Raw genomic sequence first — 18,089 nt, forward strand, 5'->3', positions numbered from 1 at the left:
TCGAGGTGGGAGACTCTTTAGGCTTTTACAATCCGAAGGCCCTTCGGACTGCTCCCATGGGATACAGACTATTTGCTAATACTGCTTAAGCCACGCCTCTTATTTTTATTTTATTTTTCAGAAGCCAGGACAGCAGGGAAGCTGGGTTGGGCTGGGCTGGCCTAGAGCCTGGGTTGGTCAGGACCTTCCCCTTCAGCCCTTACATAGGATTTGATGCTCCTGAATTGCACCTCTGTGATATCATGTATTATACTTACTTGTAGTTGGTACCATTTCCCCTACCAGACTGTAATCTTTTTAAGGGCAGGGACTGGGTCTTATCTAGACTTTGTATCTCCCCTAGAACTCTTTGTACCAGTAACCTTTAGTCAATCTGTCAACACATATTTTTTATGCATTATCTACTAAGTACACAAATCTGGGTGGAAAGAAAGACAGTCTCTCACCTTAAGAATTTACCTTCTAATGGGGAGAATACCACCTAAAAGAAAGCTGAAAAGGATGAGATAATGATTGGAAAGCACATAGGACAGTGCCCAGCATATAGGAAGAGCTTTAGAAACGTTGTTCCTCCTCTTCCCTATTAAAGAGGTAACCATGGGGCAGCTAGGTGGCGCAGTGGATAGAGCACCAGCCCTGGATTCAGGAGTACCTGAGTTCAAATCCAGCCTCAGACACTTAACACTTACTAGCTGTGTGACCCTGGACAAGTCACTGAACCCCAATTGCCTCACTAAAACAAACAAACAAACAAAAATAAAGAGGTAAACCTTTAATAAATAAATGTGTTAAATGAATAAATGTAACCCAACATCGCTAACCATTTGTTCTCTCCTTCTGTTGGCAGGATGGTGGCTTATAGCCAGTGAAATTTGACTTGGGTCCAGAGTGCCACCTGGCTCATTTGGAGAGACCAGGATGGCTGAGAGCCCCCCAAAGCTCCTCCCTGCTCCCATCCCCAGAGTTGAATTCCTCAAGTCCTCCCACTTCAAAATTGGGCCTGACCCCCGCCTCACGGAAGGCTGTATGAAGACTACTTTTGGTACCTGGTTCCCTGCACACTGGGGCGTCCGTGTATCTGCCCCTTTCCTGCCAGGCCCCAGCAAGGGGCTCTTTCATGAGGACCTGGCCAAGATTCGAGAGATTGACAGTGAGATGCACGTATCTTTTCCCGTCCATGACGCCAACAGTTCCCCATCAACCATCAACACGCTGATGCAAACCAGCAACCTGAAGATGCACGGAGACCCCCGAATCAATGTCTTCAAGACCACTTGCCAAGAGAAGTACACCTACCCGGGGCCTGAGGCCTTCAATCCTTTCATCAAGGAAGCCCGAAAGCAGTTTGATAAAGACAGCTTCCCCAGTGGAGACAGGGACAAATTGGGGATCCCTCTGTCTCACACTCACCAAGTCTTCGTGCCCCAGCAACTGTTCCCCCAAATCCGAGCTCCTTCCCTGCACCTGGGTGAGGAGGGGGCCACCCTAATTTTGCCCCAGCTCCAAGCTCTGGTTCCCACTTTGCCCTTGCTTTAACCTTAAAGGGCCCACAGTCTCAGCTTCTCTCCTTCCTGCTCCCCTGCCCCGCTTTGCCTTCTGGGCCCAGCTCCCAAGGAGATCAGGAGCGGGCAATGGGTGGTAAAGCTGAAGTGCTCACCTCTCCTTGGAGATCCAACCACACTTGATTTCTCTAAACCCTTTTCTCTGGTATCAGTCAGCAGAGGGGAAATATCAGGGAAAAGCCCAGGGGGTGAAGGCACAGCCTACACCGGAACCTAAACTGGGCTTTCCTCATGGGGAGATTCACCTTTGGTCTACCCCGACTTGTCCGGGCCTCACACCTGACATGCACCTCCTGCAATGGAAATATGCTGGCTGGGCCTGGGAGTCAGGAGATTTTTGTCCCAGCCCTGTTGCTATCTTGCTCAGTGAATCTGGGTGAGTCCCTGTCCTTCTGGCTGCTGCAGTGTCCCTTCTGTAAAAAGGAGGCTCATGGGGCAGTTAGGTGGCACAGTGGATAGAGCACCGGCCCTTGGAGTCAGGAGTACCTGAGTTCAAATCCGGCCTCAGACATTTAACACTTACTAGCTGTGTGACCCTGGGCAAGTCACTTAACCCCAATTACCTCACTTTAAAAAAAAAAAAAGGAGGCTCGTAATCCCCTCCTCCTTTGCTCTCAGTTTTGCTGGGATCATGGAAGCACATAGAGGATGTCTCTGTGTGTCTTTCTCACTCCCCTGTCTCCTCTTGGTCTTCCTCCTTTCTATTTGTCCTTGTCCTCCCCCATTCCTATTTCTGGCTCTCAGTCTTTCTTTTTCTCTCTTCCCTTCTTTGTGCCTCTTGTTTTTCTCTAACTATTTCTCTCCCTTCTGTGTCTCTATGCTTCTGTCTCTGTCTCCTGTGTCTCCATCTTCTTCCTTCTGTCTCTATCTCCCTTCTGTGTCTGTCTCCCTTTCTGTCTTTTTTCTTTCTACCTTTTCTGCTCTATGTCTGTCTTTGTCTTCACATCTCCCTTGATTTTCTGTTTTCTCCTTTTTCTCTGTTTCTTTTCTTATTTTCTGTTTCTCTATTCTCTCCACTCCGTCCCCATCTATTCTTTTTTTTTTTTTTTTTTGCAGGGCAATGAGGGTTAGGTGACTTCCCCAGGGTCATACAGCTAGTAAGTGTCAAGTGTCTGAGGTCCTATTTGAACTCAGTTCCTCCTGAATCCAAGGCCGGTGCTTCATCCACTGTGCCACCTAGCTGTGCTTGTCTTCATCTATTCTTGCTCTGATGTCTTTCTCTGATTCTGTCCCTCCATGTCTCACTCTGGCCCCCAATTTTTTTGCTGATTCCCTGAGCCCCTCCTCCCTCTGTCTCTGGGCTTCCCTCCTCAAAAATCTCTTCCTGCTGATATCTGTCTTTGTTCCTCCCCACCCCGTTTCACCTGTCCTGTTCCTAGGAGGACCCTCTCCCTTGAAGTGGGGAATGGAGCCTTATCCAGATACCTCCTATCAAAAGGAATTCCAAGGAAAATGGGCTCCCCCTGCCCACTTCTCTGAGAAGGTAAACATTGGCCTGGCTGAGAGCAGTGATGAGGGGCAGGCAGTAGTCCTCTCTCTGACTTTATCCCTCTGACTGACCATGCACAGGCCTTTATGCAGCTGGATTCCCACCTGAAGCTGGGAGACTCCAAGATTGGCTTAGAAGGAGTCCATTCAGAGCAGAAGAATGCCTATACCCCTCAGGGCCTGCCCCAGCACAGGTATGGCTCACATGCTGTTGGGAGCTGGCCCCGAGCTGAGGGACATTGAAATCTGCCTGGGTTTTGGCAGTCTTCTCTGATTGGTCCTGGTTACAGGAGAGGCAGAACATGACTGTGTCTGGGAGTCTGGGACTGCGCCAGTCCTAAGAAAGCCCATGACTTGTCTGGAGCTGGGAAGGGGCCCCTGGCATCCCTTGCTGACACCGCTACCACACCCCTTGTGGAGCTCTTCCCTGGCATTTCCTCTTGAGAGGCTGCCGGCCCTTCCCGCCCCAAACCAGTGCCTGAAATTCCACCATTATAAACATATGGGGGGGGGGCAGCTAGGTGTCAGCCGCTGCAGTGGATAAAGCACCGGCCCTGGATTCAGGAGTACCTGAGTTCAAATCTGGCCTCAGACACTTGACACTTACTAGCTGTGTGACCCTGGGCAAGTCACTTAACCCCCATTGCCCCGCAAAAAAATAAAAAAATAAACGTATATCATCAGAACTAGAAGGGACCCCAGAGGTGCAGAGCAATGACCCTCTCTTCCTCAAACATATAAATATTTGGCAGGGGCTCAAATTCACTCTTCTTTGCAAGTCTTTCTCCTTTTCTTCCAGGCATCCTTTCTGGCTTCCCTCTCTGAATCTTTCCTCTTCTTTTTCTGTCTTTCCTTCCTTTTTTCTTCCCTCCTCTCCTCACTACTTTCTTGTTACTTCTCCCTCTTCTCTTCCTTTCCTCTTCCCCTTCTCTTCCTTCTCTCCCTCCTTCCTCTTTCCCCCTTCCCGTCCTCTCTTGCCCTCTCCTCCCTTCTCTTCTTTCCTCTTCTCTCAACTCATTTGTTCTCCTCTTTCTTTTTCTCTCCTTTTCTTCCTTCTTCCGTGTATCTCTCTTCCTCCGCCCTTTCCCTTCCTCCTCCTCCCCCTTCCTTCTTTTCCCTCATTACTCTTTTCCTATCTCTTTTCTCCCCCCATCTTTTTGCTTCACTTTCTTTTTCTCCTCTTTATTTCCTCCCATTCTTAAGGCCCTCTGTGGGAATGCTTATCACTCAATTAAACAACAAATGTATTAAGTGTCCATTACGTGGCCCAGCATTATGCTGGGTGTTAAGATGTAAACATAATGAATGGAACAATCCTTGCTCATTAGGAGCTTACATTTTTGTTTGTTTGTTTGTTTGCAGGACAATGAGGGTTAAGTGACTTGCCCAGGGTCACACAGCTAGTAAATGTCAAGTGTCTGAGGCCAGATTTGAACTCAGGTCCTCCTGAATCCAGGGATGGTGCTTTATCTACTGTGCCACTTAGCTGCCCCAGGAGCTTACATTTTAATGGGGGGTGGCGGGGGGGGGGGGGGACAAGAAGTAGATATATAAGCATACATAGAAAAAAATCAAAGAATCACAAGAAAGTAAGTACAAAGTAGCTTGGGAGGGAGGGCAGTAGCAATTGGGATCAAGAAAGGTTTCATGCAGAAGATGGTGCCTCCGCAGCAGCATCTTAAAGGGGGAGAGGGACCCTGTGAGCTAGAGGTGACAGGAAGGATAGCCACAAGAGGCAGAGAGAGGTAGATTTAGTGGCTTGTGTAAGGAACGTGGTGAGAGAGGAAATAATGGTCAATGAGGCTGGGAAGATAGATTGGGGTTGTGAAAGGCTTTAAAAGCCAAATAGAGGAGGTTTATTTGAACCGAGGGGGCTGAAGGAAGTCACCAGAATTGATTGAGTAGGGGAGGGACACGATCAGATCTCTCTTTACAGAAAATCCTTTTGGCTTTAGTGTATAGATGCACTGGTGAGGTGAGAGACTTAAGGTGAGAGATCAGGTAGGAGCATTTTGCAAAAATCTAGGTGAGAAGTGACAAGGGCCTGAGCCAGGGTGCTAGCTGTGTGAGTAGGGATAAGGGGTCAGAGAGGAGAGATGTTGTGTGGGTAAAAACAGCAAGGTTTGGCAATTGCTTGAATATGTTGGGTGAGCAAAAGGAAGGAATATAGAGTAATTTCAAAATTACTAACTTGGGAGAGTGGAAGGATGATGGTGCCTTCAGCAGAAATAGAAAAGCTTGGAAAAGGGAAGTGTTTGTAGCGAAAGATAATGAGTTCAGTTCTGGATGTATTGAGTTTGGGATGTCCAATAGGTATTTGGGGATGGAGGATGAAAGCTCAGGGGAGAAACTGAAGTTGGATATATAAATCTAGGAGCCACTCGCAAAAAGGTGATGGTAAAACACATGGGAGATGGTGAGGTTACCTGGAGCAAAGCTTCTTAAACTGTGCGGTTAAGACCCTGGGGTCGTGTAACTGAATGTGGGGGTCATGAAAAAATTGGTAGTAAATGTTTGATTGGTATACCTATTTCATATACCTATATACCCAGGGTCATGTAAAAATTTCTCTGGTGAAAAGGAGTTGTGAGTGGAAAAGGCTTAAGAAGCCCTGACCTAGAGAAATAGTATAGAAGAGGCAGAGAAGAGAGCTTAAGCAAGAGCCCTGGAGGACATCCACAGTTAGGGGACATGTGGACGATGATCTGAGAAGGGAGAGTGAGAAGTCACAGGAGGAAAACCTGGAGCGATCAGCATCACAAAAATCAGTAGAGGAGAGAAAAGAGTCTGGGGGAAAGAAGTGATCAAACAGGACCAAAGGTGGAAGAGAGGTAGGGAAGCAGGAGTAATGAAAAAAGACCAGCAGAGTCAACAATTGGTATCTTTGGAGAGAGTGATTTCAGTTGAGCAAAGGAGTTAGAAGCTGGATTGCAAAAGGAAAGTGTTGGGAATGAATAAAGTGGCAGCCACCTTATGCCAGAGAGATGATGATTTAAAATGCGGAATGAGACATACATTTTTGAACAAGGCCAATGTGGGAATTTGTTTTGATGGACTATGCATATTTGTTATGAAGGTTTTCTTTTTATTGTTCAACTGGGGTGGGGTACAGTAGGAGGAAGAGATAATAAATGCTTACAAAGTATGTAAATAAATGTGCTTTTTTTGGAGATGATTTTAAAAATTTAATCATAAAAGCATTTTAATTATTTTCTAGTTACATGTAAAAAGTTTTCAACATTTGTTTTCATAAGATTTTTAGTTCCAAATTTTTCTCCCCCCTCCCTATCCTCCCTCCTCCCCAAGAGATAAAGCAATCTGATATAGGCTATATATGTACAATCACATTAAACACAAATGTTTTTAAAAAGGAAAAAAATAAAATTAAAAATTATATTGATAAAAAAGACTAATTTATAAAGGAATACGAGGAGAGGAATTAGAATCTGAGTGTAAACAGCTTTTTCAAGGAGTTTGACTAAGAAATGGAAGGCAGATATAGGATGATGGCATGAGGAGAAGGTAAGGTCCAATAAAGATTTCTTATTTTTTAATTGGAGAAATTGGAGAGAGGGGGTGGATATGCTATAGAAGATGGAAGGGGAAGGGAGCAAGTGCAATGAAAAGAGGTTGGTCTTGGCAAAGAAAAGGGCCATTTCTTTGTCAGAGATGGGTGGAGAGGAGGAGAGAGGAGGAGATAATGTCAAGGGGTTTTGAGATGGAGAGAAAGAGCTCATGATTAATGGTCTCAGCAAGGCCATTGCTGAGGAACAGTGGAAGGGGTGATGTGGAGGGTCTGAAGAGTGAAGAGAAGGTTTGGAATAGCTTCCGTGGGGAGTGAGACAGGGAATTAGTTGGGGAGGAATAAGAAGACTGCCTTGCTGCAGCGAGGACCCAGTTGAAGTTGGAGAGCATGGATCGGTCCTGTGTCATCCAGCCATCTTGGTTGTGCGACTTCCTCCAGCTCCATTCAGAAGCACTGTGAATAGGGGTGGATGGAGGAGGTGGTTGGAGGGAGCGAGTCAGGCTAAGAATGCAAGGAGAGGAGCAGTGATAGGACAACAGAGGGAAGCATTGGAGATAATGCCTAGGTTTAGAGGTAAAGGGGAGCTTAGATCGTGAATCACTGGTTTACAGACAAGGACTTGCCTGGAGTCACACAGCAAATAGATGTCTGAGGTGTGATTTGAACCCCAGTTCTTCCTGATTTAAGTTCTATCCACTACACCATAGAATAGCTGGAGAGAGTGGAGGGTGTGGGTCTAACTTGGGGAGAGAATTGGGCAGGACCTAGAACTCCAGAGGGTACTCAGGTGCCTCTCCTGCCTTGTCCAGAGGGCTTTGCCCTTGTCTCTCCCTCTGTTTCTCCGTGGCAGGTATAACAAGAGTGAGGCTGTAGCCGACATTTTCCGGGTGAACATCCAGCCTGGGGATGGCCATTTCCACACTTATCTCCCAGGTTACAAGGACGGGGCATCTGTGGATACATCTGGTAGGCAGGGGCAGGGCCTGGGCTAGGACTAGGGCAAGGCAGGGCAGAGAGTCAGGAGGAGGGACAAGGACAGAGACTGGACCAAGGCAGGGGAAGTGACAGGAAAGGATGGGAAAGGGTGGGGAATACAGTCCCTGTTGGATATGGGAGCCTGGTGGGGAGATGACAATCAGTGTCTGATGGTAGACATGTTTCCCCCAACCAGAGCCAGTATTCAAACATCAAACTCAACCTGATTCATGTCTACTGAAGGAAGACCAAGACCCAGAAAGATGCCGGGAAAGAAGCAACTTCACTACAAGCCACCACTTCTTTACATGGGTCAGTCCCTGCTTCCCCTCTGGAGAACCCATTTTCCTGATGCTAGAAGCTTTTGTGGGTGATAGTCTTTACTTTTCAAATCATCTCCCTAACCATCTTCTTGGTGTACAGTTGGTTACTTGGAGATGAGAGGAGAGAGAGGCAGGGCAGGGATCACTTTCCTTTGAAACTGAAGCCCAGAGAAGGGAGGAGACTTGCCCAATGTCACACAATGAGGGAGTGGCAAAGACGAAGGAACAACACCCCATTCCCAGTTCAGGGCTCTGTTTATTGTACAATCAACCAATCAATAAACAATTATTAGGTACCTACTATATGCCAGGCACTGTGCTAAATGCTGGGGATACAAAAAGAAGCAAAAGACAGTTCCTGCCTACAAGGGGCTTACAGTCTAATGGGAGAGACCATAAGCAAATGAATATATAGGATAAATAGGAAATAATTAATTGGGGGAAGGCACTAGAATTAAGAGGGGTTGGGGGAGGCTTCCTAGAGAAGGGATGATTCTAGTTGGCACTTCTAAAGAAGCCAAGGAGGCCAGTGGTCAGAGCAGAGGAGGCAGAACATTTCAGGCAAGGGGGAGAGCCAGAAAGAATGCTCAGAACTGGGAGATGGAGTGTCTTGTTCATGGAACAGCCAGGAGGCCAGGGCTCAGGCAGCATCAGAGGAGAGAAGGTATTTGAGAGGTGCTGCAGAGGTGAAATGGAAAGGCCTTGGCAACAGCTTAGATATGGAGGTGAGAGATAGTGAAGAGTCCAAGATGACTCCTGGGTTGTGAGCCCAAGCAATTGGGAGGATGATGGCACCCTTGACAGTTTTAGTGAAGGTAGGAGGGGTGAGGGTTTAGAGAAAATTCTGAGAAGGGACCATCCTTAGGGGCATCCAGCTGGGCTCTGGCTCTTAGAACTCTTAGAGGTAGATTACTGCCAGGATGGGAGAAGGTAGGGAACCCAGAGCATGACAATGATAGCTAGCATAGATCTAGTGCTTTAAGGTTTATGCAATGCTTTACAAATATCACCTCCTTCCATCCTCACAATAACCTGGAGAGGTAGGTGCCGTTATTATCTCCATTTTACAGATGAGGAAAATGAGGTAGATGGAGCTGAAGTGACTTACCCAGGGTCACAAAGCTAGTAAGTAAATCCTTAGGTGAGATTTGAACTTGGAGGCCTCAGAGGTCAACCCCTTCCCAAGTTAAATGAATTTTTTGAGATCAGAATTCTTTCCATTGTACCACACTGTTTTCAGGCTGTGGCTAAGTTTATTCCTGGGCACCTTCTTAGATACTGGCCATGGTTTTCCTGTGATATTCTGATCCTTGATATTGCTATCTTTTTCTTTCTTTCTTTCTTTCTTTCTTTCTTTCTTTCTTTCTTTCTTTCTTTCTTTCTTCTTTCCTTCCTTCCTTCCTTCCTTTCTTATTCCTTTCTCTCTCTCTCTCTTTTACTCTCTCTTTTCTTCTTCCTTTTGTATGCTATTTTCACCCATTAGATTTTAAGTTACTTAAGGGAAGAAACTGTCCTTTTCTTTTTTTGGTATTTGTTCCCCCCACTTAGCATGGTGGCTAGCACATAGTAGGTACTTAATAAATGTTTACTGATTGACTGAAAACTTGGGACCAAGCCTTTCCCTCTTTTTTCCAATTTGAAAACCTTTTGTGAAAATTAACCAAACGACAGGCAATTTTTTTTTCTTTTTTGGTGAGGCAGTTGGGGTTAAGTGACTTGTCCAGGGTCACACAGCTATTAAGTGTCAAGGGTCTGAGGCCGCATTTGAATTCAGGTCCTCCTGAATCCAGGCCCGGTGCTCTATCCACTGTGCCACCTAGCTGCCCCGCAAATATTTTTAATATGTCCTTATAGGTCCACTTCATCCCTGACCAACAGCTGCATCATTCTTATTTTTCCCCATTTATTTAGAACTTTTTTTTTTTTACCAAATTACACGTAAAAACAATTTTAACGTTGCTTTTTAAACTTTGTGTTCCAAATTCTCTTCCTCCCTTTCTCCCTCCCCCACTTAAAAACTCAAGCAATTCAATATAAGTTATACATGTGTAGTCATGTAAAACATTTCCACATTAGTCAGGTTGTGAAAGAAAACAGACAAAAAAAAAACTTTAGAAAAAGGAACTAAAAAAAATTATGTTTCAATCTGTATTCAGACACCATCAGTTCTTTCTCTGGAGATGGACTGCATTTTTCATAAGTCCTTCAGAGTTGTCTTGGATCATTGTATTGCTGAAAATGTTTACAGCTGATCATCTTACAATATTGCTCTTACTTTGTACATAGTACATTTCACTTTGCACCAGCTCATATAAGTCTTTCCAGGTTTTTCTGATAGCATCCTGCTCATCATTTCTTTTTTTTTCTTTTTTTTTTTTTTTAGTGAGGCAATTAGGGTTAAGTGACTTGTCCAGGGTCACACAGCTAGTAAGTGTTATGTGTCTGAGGCCGGATTTGAACTCAGGTACTCCTGACTCCAGGGCCGGTGTTCTATCCACTGCGCCAGCTAGCTGCCCCCAGCTCATCATTTCTTATAGCACAATAGTGTTCCATCATAATCTCATCCCACAATTTGTTCAGCCATTCCTCAATTGATGGGCATCTCCTCAATTTCAAATTCAACTTTTTGCTTTTTTATCTCTTTTAGGATACCAACCTAGTAGTGGTATTGCTAGGTCAAAGAGTATGAATGGCTTTATAGACCTTTGGCCATAGTTCCAAATTGCTCTGCAGAATGTTTGAATCAGTTTACAACTTTACCAAGAGTATGTTAATGTTTCATTTCCCCCATATGCCCAACCACATTTGTCATTTTCCCTTTTCTGTCCTATTATCCAATCTAATAGGTATGAGGTAGTACCCCAGAATTGTTTTTACCTGCATCTCTCCAATCAATAGTGAGTTAGAGCATTTTTTTTTCATATGGCTATAGGTAGCTTTGATTATTTCATCTGAAAACTTCATATCTTTTGATCATCTATCAATTGGGGAATGGCTCTTATTTTAACAAACTTGACTCAGTTCTCTATATGTTTGAGAAATGAGACCTATCAAATTTTGCTTCAATTTTTTTTCACAGTTACTATTGCTAACTGTATTTCCCTTCATCCTATTCCCTCCCCATGATATTTACTCTATTTTCTATCTTCTTTCACCCTGTCCCTCCTCAAAAGTATTTTGCCTCTGACTGCCCTTCCTTCTTTCACCCTGCCCCCCCATCCCCTTCCTCTCCTACTTTTCTGCAGGATAAGATATATTACTATACTCAAATGAGTGTGTGTGTGTGTGTGTGTGTGTGTGTGTGTGATTCCCTATTTGAACCAGTTCTGATGAAAGTAAGGTTCACTCACTCCCCAGCACCTCCCCCATCTTCCCCTCCACTGTATAAGTGTTTTATTGTTTCTTTTATGTAAGATTTTTTTTTAAATTGAGGCAATTGGGGTTAAGTGACTTGCCCAGGGTCACACAGCTAGTAAGTGTCTGAGGCCAGATTTGAACTCAGGTACTCCTGACTCCAGGGCCAGTGCTCTATCCACTGCGCCACCTAGCTGCCCCTTATGTAAGATATTTTACCCCGTTCTATCTCTCCCTTTCCCTTTCTCCCAGAGTATTCCTTAATTTTATTTTTTAAAAGATAGCATCCCTTCATATTTAACTCACACTTGTGCCCTCTGTCTAAATATACTTCACCCAGCTGCCATAATAATGAGAAAGTTCTTCTGAGTTACAAGTATCATCTTCCCATTTGGGAATGTAAACAGTTTAACCCTTTAATATCCCTTATGGTTTCTTTTTCCTGTTTACCTTTTTATGCTTCTCTAGGGTCTTGTATTTGAAAGTCAAATTTTCTATTCAGCTCAGGTCTTTTCATCAAGAATGCCTGAAAGTCTTCTCTTTTATTGAATTCCCATTTTTTCCTCTGAAGGATTATACGCAGTTTTGCTGGGTAGGTGATTCTTGGTTGTAATTCCAGTTCCTTTGCCCTCCTGAATATCATATTCCAAGCCCTCTGATCCTTTAATGTAGAAGTTGCTAGATCTTGTGTTATCCTGACTGTGGCTCCACAATACTTGAATTGTTTATTTCTGGCTATTTGCAATATTTTCTCCTTGACCTGGGAGCTCTGAAACTTGGCTATAATATTCCTAGAAGTTTTAATTTTGGGATCTCTTTCAGAAGGTGATCAGTGGATTCTTTTTTTTTTTTTGTGGGGCAATGAGGGTTAAGTGACTTGCCCAGGGTCACACAGCTAGTGTCAAGTGTCTGAGGTCAGATTTGAACTCAAGTCCTCCTGAATCCAGGGCCAGTGCTTTATCCACTGTGTCACCTAGCTGCCCTTGATCAGTGGATTCTTTCAATTTCTATTTTACCTTCTGCTTCTAGAATATCAGGGCATTTTTCCCTGACAATTTCTTGGAAGATGATATCTAGGCTCTTTCTTTGATCATGGCTTTCAGGTAGTTGAATAATTTTCAGATTTTCTCTCCTGGATCTATTTTTCTGGTCAGTTGTTTTTCCAAGGAGATATTTCACATTGCTTTCTATTTTTGCATTCTTTTGGTTTTGCTTTATTGTGTCTTGATTTTTCATAAAGTCATTAGCTTCCATTTGTTCAATTCTAATTTTTAAGGAATTATTTTCTTCAGAGAGCTTTTGTACCTCCTTTTCCATTTAGCTAATTCAGGTTTTCAAACTGTTAACTTTTTTCCCCATGATTTTCTTACATCATTCTCATTTCTCTTTCCATTTTTTCCTTTACCTTTCTTACTTTATTTTCAACGTCCTTTTTGAGCCCTTCTGTAGCCTGAGAACAATTCATCTTTTTCTTGGAAGCTTTGACTTTGTTATCTTCTTCTGAGGGTGTATTTTGATCTTCCTTGTTACCATAGAAACTTTCTAGGGTCAGCATTTTTTTTTTCTGTTTTCTCATTTTCCCAGCCTATTTCTTAACTTTAAACTCTTTGTTAAAGTGGGGCACTGTTCCAGGGTAGAGGGTACACTGTTCCAAGCTTCAAGGGGTTTGAACAGCTGTTTTCAGAGATACTTCTAGGAATTTGTAAGTCCTTAGTTCTTCCAAGGTGGTATGATTTAAGGAGAGGTATGTTCCCCACTCTCCTGACCTGTGCTCTGCTCCACAAGCAACCACAGGCCTGCTTCTCTGCCCTGAAACCCTAAACAGAATCCTGCTCCACTGTGGCTTCAAGCTCTGGTGTGTTTGTGCTCTTCCTCCACCTGGGACCACCACCCAAGACTGTAATCCAGATGTGAGCATGGGCAAAACAGAGACCCCTTTAATCCCACCCTGGCCAAACCACTTGATCCCCTCACAATCTGTGGGCTGAATTCCAGAAGCAGCTGCTCCAGCAGCTGATTCAGAGGCTCCTGAGGCCTGGTTCGCTGGGGCTGTGGCTATGGGGGGCTGGATCTGTGCTCGTATGGCCTGTGCTGGGCTATGCTTCACTCTTTCCCTGGTACTGCAGACCTTTTCCGCCGACCTTCTAAGTTGTCTTTCACTGGGAAATTATTTCACTCTGTCCTCTTGTGGGTTCTGCTGCTTCAGGAATTGTCCTATGGCACTATTTGAAGGTATTTGGAGGGGTCTTGGGGAGAGCTCAGGCAAGTCACTGCCTTTCCTCTGCCATCTTGGCTCTGCCCTGCATCATTCTTATATTTTAAGCTGTGGTCATAGAAATAAAAATCTAAATCTGAAAGGGACCTCAGAGGCTGTCTAATCTAACTCCTTCATTTTACATATGAAGGAAGTAAGGGCCCAAGGCAGGGTGTGCTGGATCCAGCTCTAACCTAACCAATTGTTAAATTTTCAGCGTGAGCATTTATACTTTGGAAATCTGCAAACGCTACAAATCAGGGCTTGATTTATTATTCTGTTCATGGTCTAGACTTAAGAAAAGTGATGGAGAAAATGGTAATAATGCAGATTAAATTTACAAGTGTGTCCGCCCCCTCCCCTCCCCTTCCCCCATAGAATTGGTTATTTAATATTTACCAACACACTTCTGGTCATAAGTCACTCAGTTAGTGGGCCAGTAGAGGAGAGATTTGAACCAAGATCATCTGATTCCAGAAGCTGCACTCTTTCTATGTACCACCCTGCTTTAAAAAAAAATCTAGATTTTCTCAGGTACCATTTCCTTTCTTTCTTTCTTTCTTTCTTTCTTTCTTTCTTTCTTTCTTTCTTTCTTTCTTTCTTTCTTTCTTTCTTTCTTTCTTTCTTTCTTTCTTTCTTCCTTCCTTCCTTCCTTTCTTTCTTCCTTTCTTCCTTCCTTCCAGCAACTAGGGTTAAGTGGCTTGCTCAGGGTCACACAGCCAGTAAATGTCTGAGACTGGATTTGAACTCAGGAAGATGAGTCTTCCTGACCCCAGGCCCAGTAGTTTATCGACTAACTCCAGAGCTGGTGTTCTATCCACAGTGCAACCTAGCTGCCCCTCTGATACCATTTTCTTAGCCAGCTATTTACTTCCTAAAATGGTTAACCTGGCATTCAAGGCCTTCCTTCAACTTACTGACATTTTTTTTCCCCTTGCAGCTGCCCCAAATGTGTCCTTCCTTCCAAATAAGCCAGTCTCCTTATATTCTCCTCTACACCTCAGACTCATTTTCCATTCTGCTCTCTCCTAGATGAAGCCTGAATATGACACTATGGAGCCAGTCGATGCCATGAAAAGTCATGTGATCTTGGGCGAGAAGAATCTGAAGCCCCAGGTCATGGTCACCACACACCAGAAGTATTTTTCCTACCCAAAAACCTGTTCATCAAAGATGGTCAGGAGTCGTTCCCTCTTGGAAAGTCATGTCAAGTTTGGTACCAATGGTGAGGACCTATGGGAGCTTGTGTGCCGGGGTCATTGAGTGCCCTGCCTCTCCAGCCAGTGTTTCTGCTCAGGCTGGGGCTGCCTGCTGGATTCCTGGGTTTTTATGGACAAATCTAGCCTCAGGCCTTGGAGATAGAGGCTGACCAGCCTCCTGTCAACCCCTTCAGACCCTGGGGTCTTCTTGCCCCGGGTCCCCAGGTCACCTCTCTATCTTTAGGATCTCAAGCTCCCTTTTTACCCTTAGCTCTTGCCCACAGAGATGGATTTCCTGACAACCTCGAGGGAGCTGGGACCCCATTCAGTCAAGAAGAATCCAGTGCCTGAGGAGATAAAGCAGAGGGTAACAGGCCCAGGGCCTTGGGGAGAGGGAGGGAAGGACCACTTGAGGGTCATTCTTCCCATCGTCTCCAAACATTCCTGTTCCTTAGTCCCTACTTGGGGAAATTCTTTTTAGCAATTGGCTCAAATCTGTTACCCAGTCTGATGGGTGGGTTCGGTGAGGGGGCCTCAAACCACCTCCAATTTCACCTCTTTTTTACTTCTCCATTCACAAGTCTGTTCCTGAGGACCTCTTCAGCCCCGATTCCCAGCATTGCCCTGGGCAGGGTTCACATTGGCCATAGATGAGGCTGCCAGGGTTGTGTCTGGATTTGGGCACCGAGTTAAAGGGGTGATGGGGCATAGGAGGAATCTCTGACCTCATAGGGGATCTTTCTGTGTCTCCTTAGGTTAAATACACCCACATCCTGCCCCCTCAGCCTGACCAGGAATTTTCCACCGAATACAAGGACAACTACCCATTGAAATATGTTGGCCCGGTGATCCTGCAGCAGGGCAACTTTCAAGAGAGCAGTGTGCCCCTTGGCTCGTCCCAGAAGCGCTGGTCAGGCAGAAAGGTGGTGATCCCCTGCTGAGGAGTGCCCCCCCCCCTCCACTGCTGGGGGCATTCTCTTTCTCGGCCCATCCCAGATTCTACCTACCTTTAGCCCATGAAAGATACCTGTCTCGTCGCTGTCACAAACCTCTGCCCTGTCCTGCCCAGCTACAGATTGTGGCAAAAGGAAAACAAGGCTTTCTCTAATTTTAAGAGTTGTGACCTGAGTATATAGTTAGTGACAGAGGAAGGGGAAACCTTGGGGACTCCCTCATGCAAACTGCCAGGTTCGGTTCCAGGGAACGCTGCTCTCCATGGGATCCTCTGCTCCTTTCCGCTTACCTCCTTCCACCCAGGAATTGCTTAACTATTGCCAGCAATCTTAGTGAGGGGCATGGTGTGGGTGTGGCCATCTATTAGGAAGGACATAGCCAGGAAAAGGTGACTTGAATGGTGAGAAGACATGTTACCTGGGGAAATGTTGATGGAAATTGGGATGAGAACAGAAGACTCAGGGAAAACATAAGAACTGCCTTCAAGTAAATGGAAGGGAGATGAGACGTTCAGCTTCTTCAGGGGGATGAAATAGGAACACTGGGGGAAGACACAGAGAGGCACATGTTGGCACCAAATAAGGAAGGAGTTGTTGAGAACTGTCTGCCATTGGAGGTGTCCACATTGAGGCTGAGGTAGCTCTGGTCAGGGAATCAGTGGAAGAGATCCTTCCTGACCTGGAAGGAGATGGAGCGCCAGATCTTCGAGTTCTGGCAGAGCACATGGTTGGAGTGACTGTAATTCTAGTATGAGTGAGGATGGCTGCTTGACTGTAAGAGGAGTTGAGCTAGAGGCTGCCTTGTGGGACCCCCTCCCCCAAGCCAGGATCCTAGGCTGTGCTAACTGGGGAGACAGAAAGGGGAAATGGAATGTTCCTGAGGAGCTCACAGGCTGAGAGGGGAGATGACAGGACAGAAAGTTCAAGGCAGCATTTAGAACTTGAAATGTCAGAGTTGCAAGGGCCCTTAGAACAGAGACTGTAAGAGCTGGGAGGGCGCTTAGAACTTAGAACATTAGAGCTGGGGGGTTCTTAGAACATGAAATGTCAACGCTGGGAGGGCTCTTAGAACAGGGAGTGTTGGAGGTGGGAGGGCTCTTAGAATACAGAATATCAGAGCTGGGAGGACCCTTAGAACACAGGATGTCAGGGCCAGGAGGGCCCTTAGAATGTGGAATGTCAGAGTTGGGAGGGCCTTTAGAACAGAGACTGTCAGAACTGGGAGGGAGCTTAGAACATGGAACATTAGAATTGGGAGGGCTCTTAGAACATGACATGTCAAAGCTAGGAGGATCCTTAGAACAGAGTCTGTCAGAACTGGGAGGGCCTTAGAACATGGAATGTCAGAGCTGGCAAGGCTCTTAGAACATGAAATGTCAAAGCTGGGAGGATCCTTAGAATTGAGACTCTCAGAGCTGGAAGGGCCTTAGAACATGGAACATTAGAGCCGGGAGGGCTCCTAGAACATGAAATGTCAAAGCTGGGAAGATTCTCAGAACAGAAACTGTCAGAACTGGGAGGGTGCTTAGAACATGGAACATTAGAGCTAGGGCCCTTAGATTGGAGACTCTCAGAGCTGGAAGGGCCTTAGAACATGGAATGTCAGAACTGGGAGGGCTCTTAGAACATGGAATGTCAGAGCTGGGAGGATCCTTAGAACAGAGTCTGTCAGGACTGGGAGGGCCTTAGAATAAGGAATGTCAGAACTGGAAGGGCCTTAGAACATAGAACATTAGAGCTGGAGCCTTTAGAATGGAGACTCTCAGAGCTGGAAGGGCCTTAGAACATGGAATGTCGGAATTGGGAGGGTGCTTAGAACATGGAATGTCAGAGCTGGGAGGGCCTCAGAACATGGAATATCAGAGCTGGGAGGGCCCTTAAAATACATTTCAATAAATGTGTGATCTCACTGGTGTTCACATTCTTTCCACCTGTACAGCTTGTAACCCATCCAGGCAATCTCATCTTTGGCAATTCTTGTCAATGTCTGTCTATAAATCCTTCATAGAACACTTGCCCAAGGTGCTGAAGACCTTCCTCTGTGTCTCTTATCATTCTGTGGGGACACTGGTGCATTAATGGAGCATTATGGTCTTACTCTCATACCTTGACCCCATTATAAGATCATCCTCCCTCTTTAGGGTTGCCTTTTATCCCACCTATTCCATCTTACAACCAACTTACAGTCACCATTGAGACTGGGTTACTGGAGGCAACATGATGGAGTCTAAACAACAGTGACACTCTTGGAGGCAGAGGACCTGTGTTCAAAGCCTGCCTTGCATTTTTCCTACCTGGATGAACTTCAGCAAATCACTCAACCTACTGAGGCTTCATCTTCCTGTGTAAGATGAAGGAGTTAGATGAGAGGGTCTCTGATGTCTGTTCTCCATCAATGGTTCACAGTTTTGACTGTTCTGAGCTGGAGGTGCCCCACAATTTGGAGCCATATGAG

The 18,089-nt window shown here is 45.3% G+C and overlaps 1 protein-coding gene across 1 annotated transcript; it reads left to right on the forward strand.

Moving 5' to 3' along the window:
• The first annotated feature begins 918 nt into the window (after positions 1-918).
• On the forward strand, positions 919-15,622 carry TEX45 (testis expressed 45). The gene is made up of 8 exons (XM_043981098.1): positions 919-1,468; positions 2,942-3,045; positions 3,144-3,244; positions 7,427-7,542; positions 7,748-7,863; positions 14,515-14,707; positions 14,966-15,048; positions 15,437-15,622. Exons 1-8 carry the CDS (start codon positions 919-921, stop codon positions 15,620-15,622), a joined length of 1,449 nt encoding a protein of 482 aa, XP_043837033.1.
• The last annotated feature ends 2,467 nt before the right edge of the window (positions 15,623-18,089 follow it).

Source organism: Dromiciops gliroides, chromosome 1, assembly GCF_019393635.1.
Source record: "Dromiciops gliroides isolate mDroGli1 chromosome 1, mDroGli1.pri, whole genome shotgun sequence".
Lineage (NCBI taxonomy): Eukaryota > Metazoa > Chordata > Mammalia > Microbiotheria > Microbiotheriidae > Dromiciops > Dromiciops gliroides.